The following is an 18,805-nucleotide window of genomic DNA, read 5'->3' as shown; positions in this document are numbered from 1 at the left end:
ACCTGAGCTAGTGACTCTCTTGCAAGGAGTCATTCCTCATTCTTCACAAGGACAAAGTAGTCTTATGCCCAAGGCCATCCTTTCTACCTAAGGTGGTATCAGTCCTCCACCTCGATCCTCCCATGTGAGCTCCATGTGAGAATGGGTGATTTATAAAAGGTGAAGTTATCTTTTAAAGTTCACCTTTTGTAAAAAAAAAATAAATGCACATCTTTTGCAGTTAAAAAAAAGTTAATTTATTATTATTTAGTTTTTTGCCCAGCAGCCTGTAAAGCATTGCACCTGCAATCAGCAAATGGTACAATGCCAGCATTCTGCAAACTCTCAGCTTTCTTCCTGTACCTCCTGCATGGGCAGACAGTTACTGTATTGAAGGAAGAATCAATAAACTACGAGAGTGCTCACCAGCGCCCTTGCATTTCATTGCAAACTACAAGCTGTCTGCTGCAATGGCTGAAGGTGCTTGTAGTTCATTCACAGGAAACTAAATGGATGACATGGCTGTTAGGGTGAGGATCCCCTGCCCATTGTCACAATAGGAAACCGGGCGGTGGTTGGGGCTGTGCTCTTTGGTAACATGTTGCATGTTAAACTCTAAAATAGGTTGTAACGTGATAAAGAGGTGCTGCTGGTTGGTGCATAGTGTGGGTTTGTATTGAGATTTAAAGACAACTTTATACTTTGTCTGCTTATTTAATGTTTTCCTTTAAAATTTACATTAGATATTTATTCTAGTTTCCCTCTGTGTTTATAGTGCACCTTTTGACCGAATAACAGAGATTAATTTTAACTTGGAAGCTGAAGATGAAAATGTAAGTATAGCATCCTCTGAAATGTTTTCTCAGCAAAGCACAAAACCGATATACTAACAGACAAATTTGCATACATTTCAAACACAAAAGTATCACACATTTTAAACACAAGACAAGAAATGTAGTCCTAACTATTTAATACTGCATAGAACAACTACGGGAACTTTTACATATGTAGACATTAGGAGGAGAGTGTAAGGTGTAATTTACATACATACTGTTACTTCATGCTGTCATTCTGTCCATACGCTGCTTTAAAATCTTAGCTATGGGGGGGAATGTGGCCTAGCCATCGATGTAGCGGATGCATATTCCTTTGCTCTCCACCAGTTATTAAAAAAAATCATCCTGACACTGAGACTTAAAGCTCTTTCCTGCGATCCTGTAGCTCTTGCGGACCCTGGTCATTGCCGCTTTGACTCCAGAACACTGCAGACATGACCTGGATGAACAAGGAAGGACATCAGTGTTCCCAATTGGCAGGCACAAAATAGAGATGGCTACTGAAGGATACACAGGAGGAGGTTGTGGCCAAGCTTGGCCCATATTTCCAGCTGTTCCCAACCCAGAAGTCCTCTACCTGCAGCAGAGGAATCGGAGGTTAGAGGAATTGCAGACCCAGCAAGTGGATGTACCCTCCTGCCTCTTGTAGTGAGTAGTATGTGCCTATGTTCTAAAGCACAGTACATAGACACAGATGAGGGGCACAAAACACCTGCTTAGAGAAGTACTGGCAGCAGTACGTTTTTATGGAACATAGTTAATGGCATTAACTAATCTGCTAAATGGTATTAGGGAACATATGCATCAAGAGGGCCGCAGCATTAGAGGGCTGCGCCAATAGAAGTGAAAAGGTTCCCACTCTTACATCACATGACATAAATGCTGTTGCTGCCAGATTTGGCTAATCATGACTTTCAAGTGCAAGACATGGAAAACCGACTACATAAGAAATGACCCTTGGGTTATTAGGATACCGAAGAGAGCCAAAGGCAAATCCCTTGCTGATTTTATTGAAAACTGGCTGGCTACCACATTTGGGATAGAGCATCCTACTCAATATTTCTCTGTGGAGAGAGAGTTCACAGGGTTCCCTCCTGTCCATCTCTGCTAGGAGATCCTCCTAGATCGTTTCTGCTCAAACGTCTCCATAACAAGGATAAAGACATTATTTGTGGACTAAACCCCGAAAGTACAAAACTCTAATTCCCAGATTATTTTTTTTTTGCTGAAATACAGCATATTTGGATCCCAAGCACTGTCTGCAGGTCTTTAACATCTCATACACTAAACTGTATCCAGCAAAATTAAAAATTGTTAATGAGACACACTACTTTGAGACGCTAAGACAAAAAAAAAAAACAATGAAAATGGTGGGTGTGGAGATGATCTATTTTACCACATTTCAAATGCCTATATGCCTGTTCTGCCTGTTCTGCCTGCTAACCAATTATTGTACATATGCAAAAAGAGTTGCGCCCTCTTGGAAATAAAGCTCCCACAGGGAATAACAAAGTGGTTAATATAGGCAAACACTAGGCTTGCTTTTAATGAACATATATTTAATGCATCAAAAATGTAACAAATAATGAGTATAATAACTCATACAACCAACACCGTATAGCACAATGTGTGTTCCATCACCAATCTTAAAAACAAATGTCACTGTATAAACGTCCAGACAAAATCTTTGTGAGATACACAGATTGGTGCGATACTCCCCCATTACAATGTAACAAAAAACTTGGTTAAATGCTGTGATGTGAATTTCACATAGGTCCCAGGGCTCCCTTTCACATCCCCTTTTAATCCAACATAGATCATGCAAGCTGGATAATGGTGCCATTAGCTTTGCACAAATGCGGGAGTCTGAACTGCAAAGTCCAGTATATGGCTATATGTTTGGTCACAGTAGACAAGCGTATAAGTAAAGCCAGTATAGCTGAATAAAGAAAAGAGCCAACATAGAAGCACTAAATAGCTGCTCATTGCGTGCCGTCCATTGGGCTGATGTATTGCTGCATTATAGGCAAGGTAGGGGGGAATGGTTGCATGTAGCAGGTACACTCCCTATATCATCCAAAGTGTCAAGTCCATACATTCAGTACAATCTTCAGTATCTGAGTAATTGGTAAAGTGAGGAGCGAGCCGGTCTTACCAAACCCCAACAGATCCACAGAGCATTCTATTCAGCAATCATCTCAATAATCACGAGGGGAAGGTGATGGTCTGAACTTCCAAACGGCTCTAGCTCATACACCTCAGATCTTGTTTCCCAGTTGGATGAATTGTATGGTGTAGCTGATAAGTGCTGGGTTTGAGATCTCTTCATGTGCCTGCAGCATTCACCACTGACAGACCCATCAGGTGCCATTCCACACTGCTGCATGCATACACCTGTGAACAGCCACTCAGAGATTCCTGGAGCCCCCTTGCTAGTAGTGCAACTTCATAGGGGAGTTGAGCACAGGTGTCCAATGATGTGACAGTGACATCAACACATTGCACTTACGTGCAAGCGTAGCTTCATCAGGATCTTTGAGACACCAACTTCAGTGTCTGCTTGGCAAGACCGAAATAAACATAGACCTCAGCCTGAGGGCTGAACGTAGCTTACGCGGATTTACTTGTGATACTGTTCTCTGAACCTTTGAGACCTAGCCAAAGTGGTTTCCAAACTGGGTAAATGTTTTAGTTTACAAATAGTAATGTTTATTGTGACGTGCACCTTGGTCTTAAGCAAATCTGCTTGACTGGCTTCTATAATCTCCACCATGCGGAACAGATTATTGGCTGTTGACTCAGATATTTCTCATATAGCGTGACCCCTGGCTCCTCTTATCCAGTGGATATTGTAATGACTAAACACAATTCTCTTCTTTCTTGAAACATTAGGGGACTAATGACCCATTAAACAGACGGCTGTGTTCACCACAGTTCAGCAGTTTATCCTAAATGTATTGTACCTCCAGGAAACGAAACTGACCCTTCGAGACACCTCTATAGTTGAACTGTAGTAATCTCCATGTTGGGTATCACTGCTTCAAATTACCCTAGAGGCAGTTGCAAGGTCCTCCTGTAAACTGATCTCTATGACCACTGGCGACCATGTCATCCAACTGAAAATTTGTACTCTCCTACAAATCTGACCCTTTCAAGAATCGACATGGCTCTGGATTACGATCTTGCACCGCAGTACACTCCCCAAGTCTGTTTTGCCCCTAGAGCACTATAGACCACTCATCACTACTGCTTATGGTGGACCCTAATGGTCACTTACCTTGAGTTGGAAATTAAACCCCTTTTGGCTGAAACTTTTAACAAATTCAGATTATCTCCTAGGTCAGTTTAGATATGTTCCTGCTGTAAACCGCTTGGGGAAGATCTGACACTTCCAGAATCTTACAGGTCAAAATCCCTATTAAGATTTGACCTTAAAATACTTGCCTTGGTGCTCCCCAACCACCTATGGAGGATTGTGCACAGACTAGTATGCCTAGATAATCAGGCTTTATATAGAACAGATTCCCTGCTGCAGATTATACGCAAAATTACAAAAACTCTGCTCTATCTGTTTACTTGCACTGCCCTGTCTGATCTCAATCTCTACTTGTGTATTGTGCTGGGAAGTCTGTAAATCCCCCACAGACTTGTATAGGACTGACTTCCTGAATTAAAGAGTAACTCCACTTTATCTCTCTCTGCTTGATCTATGTATATTGCAGGAATTTTACCAAATTTTTTATTGCAGAGTCCTACCTTTTTGTTATTCAGAAGAAATAGCTGTTTGTGACCATGTGCAGGGTGAATCTGTACAGGAGTGATTTTTTTAAAATTCAGTCAGCTGCTGCATTTGAAGGGCTCTTTTTTGTGTAAAATAGCAGGGTCTGCATCCCTTTTAGATGTGATTTTCCTTTATGAATATCTCACCAAAAATTACGTTTTGGTTGCAGGGGATGGTCAAAATCTGATTTGTATCTTATTGCAGACTTCTGGAAAAATCTGTAAAACAATCACACAAGAAGGAAATTACATTTTTGGGAGCCGTTCTGTACACATTGTGTGTACAGAACACCTCCAAGTAGCCATATAGCATAGCATAGCATTGCATTTGACAGATAATTACAGCGCTGCAGATTGAAAAGGAAAGGCAACTTTTAATAACATTCAATTACAATATATCTTGTGTCACACTTGTATACACTATATAGCATGGAAAAGACGCATATTAAGAGAGGTGGTGGTGCTGCACACCCCAAATGGTACAATGTGGGAAAGTTCCCCCAGGGGGTTTTTTAGCAGTAGGAGAAGTAGCCTTTTAAGTCATTTTAATTACTTATGCTGCTGCTAAAACCCCCCCTGGGGGAACATTCCCATATTGTATACAATATGTATTATTTTTTTATTTGCACATTTTCTTTATTTGCACATTTGTTTTCCCCTGAAAGTGGAATTACCCTTTAAGTGATCAAGCTTATTGACTTTAAACACACCAAGAAGCACAATGAAAAGTACAAATTATCACTATAATAGCCCTATAAAGGAATGGGTGGAGCTTTACTATTTAAAGTAAACCAATAGACAAAACTTTCATTTTGGATAGTTAGGGAGGGTCCTAACCCCTGTTAGTTTATTTTTTGCCGTGTCCCATTTGGGAGATTTCCCTTCACTTTCGGTCCCATAGCCAATACAGTAAGTGAGAGGAAATCCCTGCAAATTAAAGGAATCCCTTGGGGACCCCCAGGTTCACCAGAACTAGTGTCCTCATTGAAAGATTTCTCCTCTTACTTTCCTGGGGACAACCCAAAGTTTGGGATTTTTTTGTTTTACTTTTCACTTTTAAAGATAATGGTAAATGGACAAAAAGAGAGGGTGAATCTCCTTAACTGGGACACAGAAATCGATAAAAACTGAAAGGTGTTCTAATCCCCCTCCACTATCCAGAATAAAAAAAAAAATTAAAAAGTCTTGCCTTTTCGTTGTGCTTTAACGTAAATTCCTGATGCTAAAGCTTGTGATTTTTTGGGGGGGTTTTTTTTGCTGTATTACAGAGAAGCTTGTGTTTGAGTTATTGTAGGGAATAGTTCATATAAGATAATAATTTTTTTACCTGTACATCATTTTCAGCCTAACGCTGCCCTGTTTGAAGCCTGCTGCAATGAGCGTATCCAACAGTTTGATGATGAAGAGGAAGATATCTGGGAAGAAAAGGAGATTGGTTATGGAACACAAGTTAAATCTAGAACTCGGTAAGCAGAATCCCAAATAGCTTGGGGTGTCTACTTTCCGAAAAGGGGTCATTTGGAGGTGGGGGGGGTGCTATCTTGGCAATTTCATGGCCTTCGAAACTGTGATAGGTAGTAAGGAAGTAAGCCTGAAGGCGGTGATTGGTTTTCGGGGTCCTGTACAAGGCTAAACTGCCAAAAAGTCCCACACATGTGGTATCCCTGTACTCTGGAGAAGCAGTAGAATGTATTTTGGGCTGTAATTTCACATATACCCATGGCATGTGTGAGCAATATATAATTTCAGCGTCAACTTTGTGTAAAAACATTTTTTTTTCGGAATTTTCCTGAAACTTGTGGCAAAACATAAAATATTCCATGGACTCAACATTCCGCTCAGCAAATAGCTTGGGGTGTCTACTTTCCAAAAAGGGATCATTTGGGGGGGGGGGGGGTTGTACTGTCCTGGCATTTTATGCCCAACAATAGAAGCTTTTATGCCACATATCACCCAATCTTCCAACCACTTGAAGACCAAGCCTTTTCTGACACTTTTTGTTTACATGAAAAAAAAATGTTTGCTATAAAATTACTTTGGACCCCCAAACATATATATATATATATATATATATATATATATATATATATATATATATATATATATATATATATATATATATATATATATAATGTGTGTGTGTGTGTTTGTGTGTGTGTATGTGTGTATATATATATATATATATATATGTATATATGTATATATATATATATATATATGGACCCTATGAAAAAAAAATGGTGGGTGTTGCAATTTGTATTTTTTTCACACCATATTTGTGCAGCAACTTTTCCAAACGCATTTTTTTCAGGAGAAAAAAAAACTTTTCATTTTTAATGCACAAAAAGGGCTGTGATCTCTTCCTGGAATTTTAGGAAGGATCCACTTCTTTCTGACGCTTTGTATTGTACATAAGCATTGAACAGAGCCAATTGGAATAAGTATACAGACACTTTTTTTTTTTTTTTTTTTTTTTTTAATACCGGCGTCTGACCTTTACGGGCAACTAAGTACGGCCCCATCATCTGGTCCTTAAAGTCCACCCCTTCCATATTTAAGTTGTCATGGACACAGGGGCTTCTCAACAACACCAGTCGCTGTTGCAGTTTGGACTGCCGTGTCTGCGTGAATAGAAGACAGAACAAAAACGTTTCCGTTTGTCCTTCCAACTCACTGCAAACAATGCATTACACCTCTAGCAGGCTCTCTCCCCCTGTCTAAGTGGGGCATTTACAAGCCATTGGGGGAAGACCCTGTGATTAGATCGCGCGGTGCCACGTGCGCCAATTCCAAATTCAAAGAGGTGTCTTAGAAAGTGGCACTGTTGTGCAAAATTTGTCGTTGTATAAATGGTACCCCTTTCCGAATAAGGGTGACACCAAGTCCCAATCTTGCTGCTGCTCCCTATGTAGTCTGGGCAGTTGGGGGGGGGGGGGGGGTCCACGCTGCTATCTTTTCCCTCGTAAATCAGGAAACTCCAAGTATACCTGTTGCCCTGTCACAGAGCTTATACATTTTGACCCCAACTCTGGCACTCTTGCTGGGGAGAAACCATTTGAAAACAAGGTGGCCAGAAAACTTAGTCAGGGACTCATCTATGCAGACATCTTGCTGGGGGATATACAAGGCTGCAAATTTTTGGTTACATTTTTCAACGTCTGGAGTGCTTTCACACTGGGGCGCTGCGCTGGCAGGACGTTAAAAAAAAAAAAAAAAAAAAAGTCCTGCAAGCAGCATCTTTGGGGCGGTGTATACACCGCTCCTGCCCAAAGCAACCTGCTACCGGCCGAATAGTGCCGCTAAAAGTAGCGGAGTTTTACTGTCAACGCCCGCTCCAGTGTGAAAGCAGCCTTAAAGTGGTTGTAAATCTAGTTACACAACTTTTACCTACAGGTAAGCCTATAATGAGGCTTACCTGTAGGTACTGAAAATCTCTTAAACCTGCGCCGACATCATTGGCACATGCACACTGTAGAGAGCGCACGTCTCTAAAGGGCCCATGCCATGACTAGTGGCTCTTGTGCGCATGCGCGTGAGTGACGTCACGTGACTCCAGCCAGTCACAGAGCTGGAGTCCATGGCCAAGGAAGGAAGAGGGGTGAAGATGGATGCGGCCACCAGCGGGAACATCGTGGGCTTCCTTTGCAGGAAAGTGCGATGCAGACTAGCCCATTATGCTTTTAGGGGGGAAAAATAGGAAGTAAAACCCTCCTCTTTAACTGGGGGGGGGCGATCAGGGGGTTAGATGTGCCTAACTGTGTGTTGTGGTGTCAGTGTAGTAATTTACTCACTGTCTGCTGCTCTCTCCTCTCACGCTGGAGCCAAAAAGGACTCCAGGAGTGGAGATTGCATCATTTCCTGTGCCTGTGTTTACATTACACAGGCACAGGATGTTTTGCCATTCGTCAGAACTGATCAGCAGGTCCAGGCTATAAATCATCGACCTGGACCTGATGACTGATCGGTTCTGAATCAAATCCCATCGCCGCGAGTCAAGCACAGGTACGTGATTTTGCACAGCCGGGCCTCCGTCTGTGCGAACAATAAAAACGTCTGGTTCACATCATAGCATACGGTTAGAACAATGTCACTTTATAATTTTAAAGCAGACCTTTACCCGAAACTAACTTTAATTTTTCCATACCTTCTCTTTCCCAAACACATTTAAATATACTTTAAAAAAAATGTTAATAGGTTTTTATGCTGCAGATGTAGATATGGCAGAGGGCTTCGGGTCCTGAGAGATCCCTGCAGTTCATCTGCACATGTGTAGCTTTCCTGCACATCTGTGTACATGTAGCTCGCAGAAGCATGCGCAAACGACAGCAATCATGGAATTTCCGAAACTTTTGGCATGCTTGCACAGGCAATCTCGGGATTTCTTAAATTACAAGTAATCTCAGAAAAACAGGACCTGAAGGCTGGGCAGATTTACTCAGACTTTTAGGAGATGATCCCTGGCCCCTTTCACACAAGCCAGACATTCTGGCCCTGGGCCTCCTGTTCCATAGTGTTTCTCAGTCACTGGCTTTAATGACATGGCTGTAGAAACCCAGGGCTTGATTCTGTAATTCCCACAATGCACTAGCCAGAAAAGCCACTTCCAGAAAAAATGTACTACTGTGCCTTTTAAATCTTTCTTGCTTCGTGTTAACACAGGCTTATCGATCCCAGAGATTTCTGTATGCCTTGCATTCTGGCCTTCCTGCAATCAGAATCTGTGCTTACTTAGGATCCTAATTTGATTCTCTCTGCAGAAACCACCTATTAAACCCTTTTAAACCAGGGGTGCCGAACCAGTGGCCCGCGGAGCCCTCTGATGTGGCCTGCGACCTCCTGCTCTGTGATCGCAGGTTGACAGGCCCAGATCATGGGTTTACAACCCGCCATCCCAGAACATCAGTGTTGTAAACGAATCTGGCGGTAGAGGAAGCAAGCGGCTGCAAAGCTGTGAAGTGCCAACTCCTGTCACAGGCGAACTTATACCAAATGCGCTCTGCTTGGGACAGCAACATCCGGCGATGCCTCAATGGAAAACTGTTGTTAAAGGTAAGTTTATTACTAACATCAGTCTATTTATGGGCAGATCTGTTCTGCAGTGGTTACTGGGCTGCGTTCAAACTGAAAGTACAGAGCACGACGACTGCACTGAGCCATAGACTTCTATTTTATTACCTGCTGGTTTGGTGCACTTTCAGAACGTGCACCACACCTGCAGGATATAATAGAAGTCTATGGCAAACTGCAGATAACCTGAAGGAAAGTCACAGGTGCACTGCTCTGCACCCTCAGTGTGGGTAGACCACAGCGCATCAGTGTAAAATTAGCCTTAGGCGCCTTTGGCACGATTGGTCCGACCCAATCGGACCCTCCGTTCACTTCTTTGGAGCCACAGATGTAAACTGACTTGTGGCCATCTACACCCACCTATCTCCAATCTGAACCGCTAAAAAAAACTTGGGGGGGGGGGGGGGTCTGTCCCCTTCCATCTGTACAGATCGGAGGGCCCATAGAGTGGAGCGGGCTATGTCGGTGTCTGCTCTTCAGATGCAGAGTGGACATGGACCTGTCGTCTGGAAGCTCCACTCATTGTGGCTCGTGACCAATTACCAAGTTGCATAGGTGGCCCTCTCTCTTCAAAAGGTTGGGCCCCCTGGGTTTAAACCCATCAGTGATCTTTCTTTGATCATTTCTGCAAAGTGACTGCCTTCGTTATCATCAAGTCTGTCAGTCATCTCTCTGAACTAGCACTTGTAAGAACCATTCCTGATCCTTCACAAATTCAAAGTAGCCTTGTGTCCAAGAGCTACCTTTCTACCTAGCTTGCTATCTAACTTCTACTCTAATGAAGATCTATTCCTTCCTTCTTTATGCTCTGCTTCTAAGCAGGGCCAAAGAGATTGCTCTTAATTGTCTGAACGTTGTCAGAGCTATGTGAATGTCAGTTTCTGTAAGACAGACCGGCAGGACCACTCAAAAGGACATCCTGCTTCAAAATCCAGGTGGACAAGACTGCTCCTCTTGAGCTTACAATAAGCTAAAACACTAAAGCAGAGGTCTCTAGACTATGACATGTGGGTCACATCCCCCTCCCTATGGGATTTTACCCTGTCTACAGCTAGGGTTAGTGGCTTTTCCTCAGTCTCAGTGCACAAACTGAGGATTCAGATCAGTTGGTCTCTGCTTCTGATGGTGACTCTGATGTGAAGATAGAGACTTTTAATGTGATTAGAGGGATCTGGTGTGATGGGGAGGCTTCTGATTTAAAGTTACTTTTTGGGGGCATGTTTATTTGTAAAACTGACTTTTCTTTATCGTACATCATGGGACACAGAGCCTTAAGTAATTGCTTAATAGGTTATAGGCCACCTTCAGGTGTTGACACTGGTAAACCCAATCGAAGGAAGTTTACTCCCTATATAACCCCTCCTCCTTCCAGGAGCACATCAGTTTTTTCGCCAGTGTCTAAGGTGTTGGTCACAAGTGAAGAAGTGCTCTGAGGATCTCCAGGAGGGATCCATGCTGGATTTAAATTCCTCCATAAAAAGAAGCCAGATCCATCCAGAAGTGCCACTGAGGCCTAAAGTGGATGGTACCTGGGACCTCGTATCCGAAGCACAAGGTTTTGCCTGTAATGCCTCTTTGTAGGGCTGGACCCCAGGAACCCAGGGCTTAGGTCTTGTTACATTACCTTAAGCTTCCTGATGGGGTGCTTATATAAGGCACAAGGCAGTTGAACCCCGTTCTTACGGACCCAGTCCTTGAAGGTTTGCTAAACGTAACCTGCCGTGATGGGTGAAAGTTGGAATTTCTGTTAATTCAGCAAAATCCTGCAGCGAGGACAAGGTAAGGGAAGAAAGCTTGGATAATAAAAACATCTATGCATTTTCTTTCATTATAAGGAAAAGATGTTGTCATGCCTTAAAATATCCACTAGATGGAGCCTATGCATATACCTTACTCTGTTGTCTTCACTGTTTGCTCAGTTACGTGTCTGGGTGCTCAACGTGTGGAAGAAGATTTTTTGCATGGTAAAAAATCTACAAAAAATGTTTTTTTTCTTCCTCTGATGGGGCCAGAGGATTAGGGGGACAGCAGCGCTGCACCCCCTTACAATAACCCCCCCCCTGCCGCCGTGGGGGATGCGGAAGGTCCCGCTGTTTTAACGCTAATGTCTTACTCTGGCTGTATTTTTTTCACATGTCTGTGCCTCACTGCAGAAGACACCACAAAAGCCAAGAGAGTAAAGGTTTCACCCCCAGGCATTGGGATTTCAAGCTGTATTTCCACGCTGTCATCCTCGCCTGAATTACCAATTATGGCAACTCGGGGTGAGCCATTGGAGCAAATTGATGGTGCAGCTGCCTCTCACATCTCAGCACCTGTATAAGTGACTGAAGGTGCGGTGCCCTTTCCTCCTCCCTCCAGGGTCTGGAAGAAATATTAGCGGCTTTAATCGCATCCTCCATTCAAATGGATAGGAAGCGTACTAGGTCCCCTTCCCCGCTTCAGCTTTGCAAGGGGTACAGTGGGCACACGATGAGGTTATACCCTCAATCGATCATTAACTGTGATTGGCAGAGCCAATCTTATAAAGATGATTTGGGCCCCACAATTGTATATTTTTCATAACTGCCCGATGTGGATAGCCGCATTTTGGTTTAAAAGGATAGAATCGCTTTTTTGCGAACTCATTTGGAAGAAAAAATATGCACGTATTAAATTAACAACCTTAATGCTGGCTAAAGATGAGGGGGGACTCTCTATCCCACATCCAAAAAATTTTTTTTTGGCTTCACAAACCCAGCAGTTTTTTGGCTGGACAGAGGTAGATGAGAATGATCCCATACAGGGGTTATTACGTCCACTGGGTAAGGGATATTCACTGATGTCCCTACTAGAGACAAAAACCTTTCAAAAAGATAAGAAATTCATGACAGGTGAGCTATTCAATAAGGTATGGCTAGCAATAAAAAAGATTACTAGCATTACAGGTTATACTTCCTATACACCAATATGGAATAACACAAACTATGAGGAAGTGCAGAGATTGGAGGGATTTGGGCTTTGGCAAACTCAGGGGCTGAGCTATGTGAAAACTGTTTTGGAACGATAACATAACATCATTTGTGCAAATATCTGAGGAATTCGGGATACCAAGACAGAGGTTCTTTCAGTATCTCCAGCTTAGACATGCCTTTCATGTCCAGGCCCGTACATCTGTATTTAAGTTTAATGTCTCTAAAATAACAATATTGTTGAAGAAAAGGGATCAAAAGAAGGGACTTATCTCTAAAATATATGAGATATTGCAGTGTAAATTTAAGGAAGTGGTAGTGGTGCCGGCCAGGGCGCAGTGGGAACGAGACCTGGGAGCACTGACTGATGCTCAGTGGTCGGTGGTCTTGTCTGTGATCCCCAAAGGTATCTCTGTCAGCTACTCAAAAATTAACACAACTTTTTATTACACATAGATCATACTATACCCCCAAAAAACTATTTAAGTACAAACGCAGGGAATCCTCCTTATGCCCCCGGTGTAGTGGTGCACCGGCTAATCTAATACACATGTTGTGGAAATGCCCCAAACTCCATCGATATTGACAGGATATAATTAAAAACATAAATAGCGCATTCGGTACAGAAATTTCACTAGACCCAAATTTATGTTTATTAAATATAGTAGAGGAACCAAATATTTCAAAACATACCCATATCGCAATGACGAGAGGCTTCTTTCAGGCACGAAAGCTAATAGCTCAGAAGTGGATCTCTATATACCCCCCAACGGTCGAAAAATGGAGAACACAAAAAAAAACATAATAAAGGAGGAATTTATTTATACACATAGAGGGAGCCGAGATAAATTTGCTATCTGGAAAAGCTGGGTAGAGATGAGTCAATATGGGAGAGGGACAATATTGGGAGAGGAGGGAAAGACGGGGGGAGGGCTTTTGGGGTCGGGGGGGGGGGGGGAGAGAGATACAGTAGTGGGAGGAAATCTTTTTTGTTGTTGTTTTTTTTTTTTTTTTTTTTTTTTTTTTTTTTTTTTTGGGGGGGGGGGTGAATGCTAGAAGTAAGATTATGTATCTGGAATAAAATTTATGTATAAATGTATAACTTGTACTGCTATGAAAAGAATAAAAAAAAGTACTGAATTGAAGGTGCCCTTTCCTCCTCCCTCCAGGGTCTGGAAGAAAGATTAGCAGCTTTAATCGCATCCTCCATTCAAATGGATAGGAAGCGTACTAGGTCCCCTTCCCCCGCTTCAGCTTTGCAAGGGGAACAGTGAGCACACGATGAGGTTATACCCTCAATCGATCAGGAAGAAAAACAAACCGATGATTCTTCTGCTGAAGAAACAACGGTAGATGAACCTTTTTCAGCTTCTCAATCTGAAAGATTACAGAGATGGTTCGTTCCACTTTCATGCTGTCTCTAACAGAGTCCACTGAAATCTTGGCCTCTTCCTTAGGTTCTTTAAAACCTTCCCATCCTTTGCATGTGTTTCCTGCACATGCATTACTTGAACAGCTTATCTTCTCGGAATGGGATAAACCACATAAACATTTTCTCCCTCCTAAGAGGTTTTCAATTCTCTATCCTCTGGAGGAGGAATCCTCCAAAAAATGGAAAGTACCAGCAATTGACGCTGCAATTTCCAATGTGAATAATAACTTAACTTGTCCTGTAGACAATACACAGATGCTTAAGGATCCAACAGATAAAAAGTTGGAATCCCTGCTAAAATCTGCTTTTTCCAGGTGCTGTCACTCAGCCCCCAGTCGCCGCGATAGGCGTCTGCCAATCCCTAAAGGACCAATTTAAACAGGCCCTTAGAGAGCTTCTTACACAAAAGCTCGGGATTTGGCTGAACTACCTAAGGCATTATGTTTTGCCATAGATACCATTAAAGACTCTATTTACCAGGCATCCCGCCTCGCGCTTATGCTTGTACATGCGCAGAATCCTGTGGTTGAAAGATTGGTCAGCTGAAACACCATGTAAAAACCTCCTAACTGGGTTCCCCTTTCATGGGGAGCGACTATTTGGAGAAGACTTGGATAAATATATCAAGACAATTTCTGCTAGGAAAAGTACCTTTTTACCAGTCAAAAGAAAATATAAACGCCCTGCATTTAAACGGACTCTTTTCCCTGCGCCAGGGGCTTCCGCGTCTAGGCAGTGGCAACGGCCTCCGCTGTCAGACTCTAGAGGAAAGACTCAGGGTCAGACCCAGGCTCAAAAGAAGCCCTGGCGTAGGAAATCTGCAAAACAGAATCCTATGGCCTCATCATGAAGAGGCAACCCCCCTAACCAAGGTGGGGGGGGAAGAACTTCTGCAATTATCAGAAGTCTGGAAAAAGGAAATTCAGGACAGATGGGTCATTTCCATGGTAACGCTGGGGTACAAGCTGGAATGTCGGGACTTTCCACAGTCTTGCTTCCTGAGGTCAAGCGTTCCCAAAGACCCAGAGAAAAAACAGTCTCTGTTTCAGGCACTAGACCGATTAATATCTCAAGGGGTGATCATACAGATACCCACAAAAGAGCAAAGTCTGGGATTTTATTCAAACTTTTTATGGTACCAAAACCAAACCAAATGGAGATGTCAGACCCATTCTAGATTTAAGAAAGCTAAATCAATTCTTGAAGAACCGCTTCATTCGCATGGAGACAATCCGGTCGGTAGTTTCTATCCTTTTAGGAAGGGAACTTCTGTCGTCAATCCACATCAGGGATGCATATCTGCATGTCCCTATATTTCCTGCTCATCAAAAGTTTCTGCGGTTCGAGTTAGAACAACAGCATTTTCAATTTGTAGCCCTGTCCTTCGGGCTAGCCCACAGCACCTCGGGTGTTCACCAAAGTGCTGGCCCCACCTCTTGCCAGGTTAAGGGCACAGGGCATAACAATCGTCACGTACCTAGACAATCTATTACTTATAGATCAATCGATGACTCGTTTGGAGCAAAGCGTACGCACTACAACCAACTATCGGAAAAGTTTGGGTTGGATTCTCAACCTAGAGAAATCTTCCTTAATACCGCTAAGAAGGCTGGAGTACTTGGGTCTGATCAGAGATAAAGCCCAGGAAAGGGTGTTATTGCCTCAAGCAAATATCAACTCCATAGGAGAGCTGGTGTGAAGGGTCAGGCCAAATGGCAATCCCTCCATTTGCCTCTGCATAAGGTTGCTAGGAACCATGGTAGCTAATTCAAAGCAGTTCCCTATGCCCAGTTCCATTCAAGACTGTTGCAAAACAGTATCCTGTCTGATTGGAACAAAACAACTTAAGCTTTAGACTTGCCAATGCGGCTGTCCCCAAGAGTGGCCCAAAGCCTCACTTGATGGTTATTAACTCAGAATCTGCTGAAAGGAAAATCCTTCAGTCCAGTCATCTGGAAAGTGGTAACGACAGATGCCAGTCTCTCAGGCTGGGAAGCAGTATTAGAAAAGACAACTGTCCAGGGACAGTGGTCAAGAACCGAAAGAATCTTGCCCATCAATATCCTAGAGATTCGGGCAGTACGCCTGGCTCTAAAGGCCTGGACTTTCAGGTTGCGGGATTGTCTTGTCAGGATTCAATCCGACAATGCCACAGCTGTGTCCTATATCAATCACCAAGGGGGCACTAAAAGTCTTTCAGCGCAGAGAGAGGTGAACCATATTCTAACTTGGGCAGAAAGGAATGTTCCATGCCTTTCTGCAATCTTCATTCCGGGAGTAGAGAATTGGCAGGCGGACTACTTAAGTCGCCAGCAGTTATTCCCAGGGAAATTGTTTCTTCACCCCTACATATTTTGGGCTGTTTGTCAAAGATGGGGGACTCGGGACGTGGTTCTTCTAGCATCCAGGTTCAACACGAAGTTGGTCAACTTTGTGGTCAGAACAAGGGCTCCATTCGCATGCGGAACGGATGCGTTAGTGACCCCATGGGATAAGGTCTCACTGATCTATGCATTCCCCCCTATTCAGTTGCTGCCCCGACTTCTTTGCAGGATCAACCTGGAAAGAAAGTCGATAATTCTGGTGGCACCAGCATGGCCCAGAAGGTCATGGTACGCAGAAATCGTAAAGATGGCAGTGGAGGGCCATTTGTCCCTCAGACTACAGCCAGATCTGCTCTCTCAGGGACCGATATTCCATCCTTCCTTGCGGTCTCTAAATTTAACGGCTTGGCTATTGAAACCCACATTCTAAAGAAATGTGGGCTTTTCGTGTCAGTTATCTCTACCCTGATTAATGCTAAGAAGCCAGCTTCCAGAACTATATATTATAGAGTCTGGAAGGCTTATGTTTCCTGGTGTGAATCCAAGGGTTGCCACCCTCAGATATATCATAGGCAGAATTCTTGCCTTTCTACAATTAGGGGTAGAAATGAAATTGGCCTTAAGTATTATTAAAGGCTAAGTCTCAGCTTTATCGGTCTTATTTCAAAGACCACTTTCTACTCATTCTCTAGTCCAGGGCTTTATACAAGGGGTGACACTGTTTAATCTGCCCGTCAAACCTCCCTTGAACCCTTGGGACTTAAACCTAGTTTTGTCTGTGTTACAAAAACAGCCATTTGAACCAATACAACAGATTCCCCTAGTTCTTCTGACAAGGAAGTTGGTATTTTTGATTGCTATATCCTTAGCAAGGAGGGTTTCAGAATTGGCTGATTTTTCATGAGGACAGAGTGGTGTTATGCCCTCGTCCAGGCTTTTTGCCAAAAGTAATTTCAGGTTGTCACCTGAACCAAGATATTGTCCTGCCATTGTTTTATCCAAAACCATGTTCCAGGGAAAAAAAGTCACTACATTGTCTTCATTTGGTGAGAGCAGTGAAAATCTATTTAAAGAAAACTGCTCAAATTCGTAAGACCGATGTCTTATTTATTCTGCCGGAGGGTGCTAAGAAAGGACAGGCAGCGTCGAAATCCACTGCAAGTGATAATTCAAACTTATGATTTAGAGGTAAGATTCCCCCGTTTCAAGTTAAGGCACATTCTACCAGGTCGGCTAGTGCTTCTTGGGCAGTGCGTCATCAGGCCTCCATGGCTCAGATCTGCAAGGCTGCAACTTGGTCTTCAGTGCATACATTCACAACAATTTTATCAGGTGAATGTAAGGAGGTATGAGGATATTGCCTTCGGGCGCAGTGTGCTGCAAGCAGCAGTATAGATCCTCAAGTCTGGGTGTACCCTGCGGGTTGTTTTCTCCCACCCTTCATGTGACATTGCTATGGGACATCCCATTAAGTAATTACTTAAGGCTCTGTGTCCCATGATGTACGATAAAAAAAATAGGATTTTTATTGCAGCTTACCTGTAAAATCCTTTTCTTGGAGTACATCTTGGGACACAGAGGTCCCGACCCTCTTTTGGGATGCAAGTATATTGCTTTGCTACAAAAACTGATGTGCTCCTGGAAGGAGGCGGGGTTTTATAGGGAGTAAACTTCCTTTGATTGGGTTTACCAGTGTCAACACCGGAAGGTGGCCTATAACCCATATAAGTAATTACTTAAGGCTCTGTGTCCCATGATGTACTCCAAGAAAAGGATTTTACAGGTAAGCTGTAATAAAAATCCTATTTTTTTTTTTGTCAGCCCACAAAAAATGATCATTCCAGAGCTTGCACATCAAATGGAGCCTGCAGTAATGGCTCCCTTTTTTCTCTCCTCAAAGGTTCACTTTATTAACCCTGGTTTGTGTTGAAAGATACAAAGTAACAGGATTTGTTGGTGCCAGAATAAAATGTAAGAAATAGTATTAAAAGTAAAAAAATGTACTAATGAGAAAATGAAAATCCTGTTTTTATTTCAAAGCTGCAGGTTTGGGGTGTCGTCTTCAGAAGATTCTTCCCGCAGTGACTTAGAAAATGGAGAGCCCGGAGCCAGCCCTGCATCTGATGAGGAGGAGGAGGAGCCAGAAGGCCGTACCGCAGAGACATCAACACCTCTTAGCCCAATTCATAGCAACTCACCTTCACAAAAAGATTGTTCAGCTACAGAAGGTAACAAAATAAAAACATAAAAGCAACTTTTGTCTAGTAAGGTAACTTTTTTATATTTTAAATGATACATTCATAGAAGTTCAATATCTGTTAAAGGAGAACTGTGGCATTGGGAAATTAAACGTCTATACTTATATGGCTGCAGCATCAGTCCAATGGTGCAGCTTTCCCATGCCGGCTATAAGACCGAGAGCTTAGCGAGCACATG

General features: G+C 42.9%; 1 protein-coding gene across 5 annotated transcripts in view; it reads left to right on the top strand.

The window, feature by feature from the left end:
• PPP6R2 (protein phosphatase 6 regulatory subunit 2) overlaps positions 1 to 18,805 on the top strand; it is a 186,799-nt gene that overhangs the window by 123,544 nt on the left and 44,450 nt on the right. For all 5 annotated transcript variants that reach the window (XM_073619278.1, XM_073619280.1, XM_073619279.1 and 2 more), the window contains 3 exons: positions 755 to 812; positions 5,940 to 6,061; positions 18,410 to 18,597. In XM_073619278.1, coding sequence (XP_073475379.1) covers positions 755 to 812; positions 5,940 to 6,061; positions 18,410 to 18,597 — 368 coding nt within the window. The remainder of the gene's footprint in view (positions 1 to 754; positions 813 to 5,939; positions 6,062 to 18,409; positions 18,598 to 18,805) is intronic.

The sequence above is a fragment of the Aquarana catesbeiana genome, linkage group LG03 (assembly GCF_042186555.1).
Source record: "Aquarana catesbeiana isolate 2022-GZ linkage group LG03, ASM4218655v1, whole genome shotgun sequence".
NCBI lineage: Eukaryota > Metazoa > Chordata > Amphibia > Anura > Ranidae > Aquarana > Aquarana catesbeiana.
The sequence above is the reverse complement of the archived record's forward strand: the minus strand, read 5'-3'. Positions and strand labels throughout refer to the sequence as shown.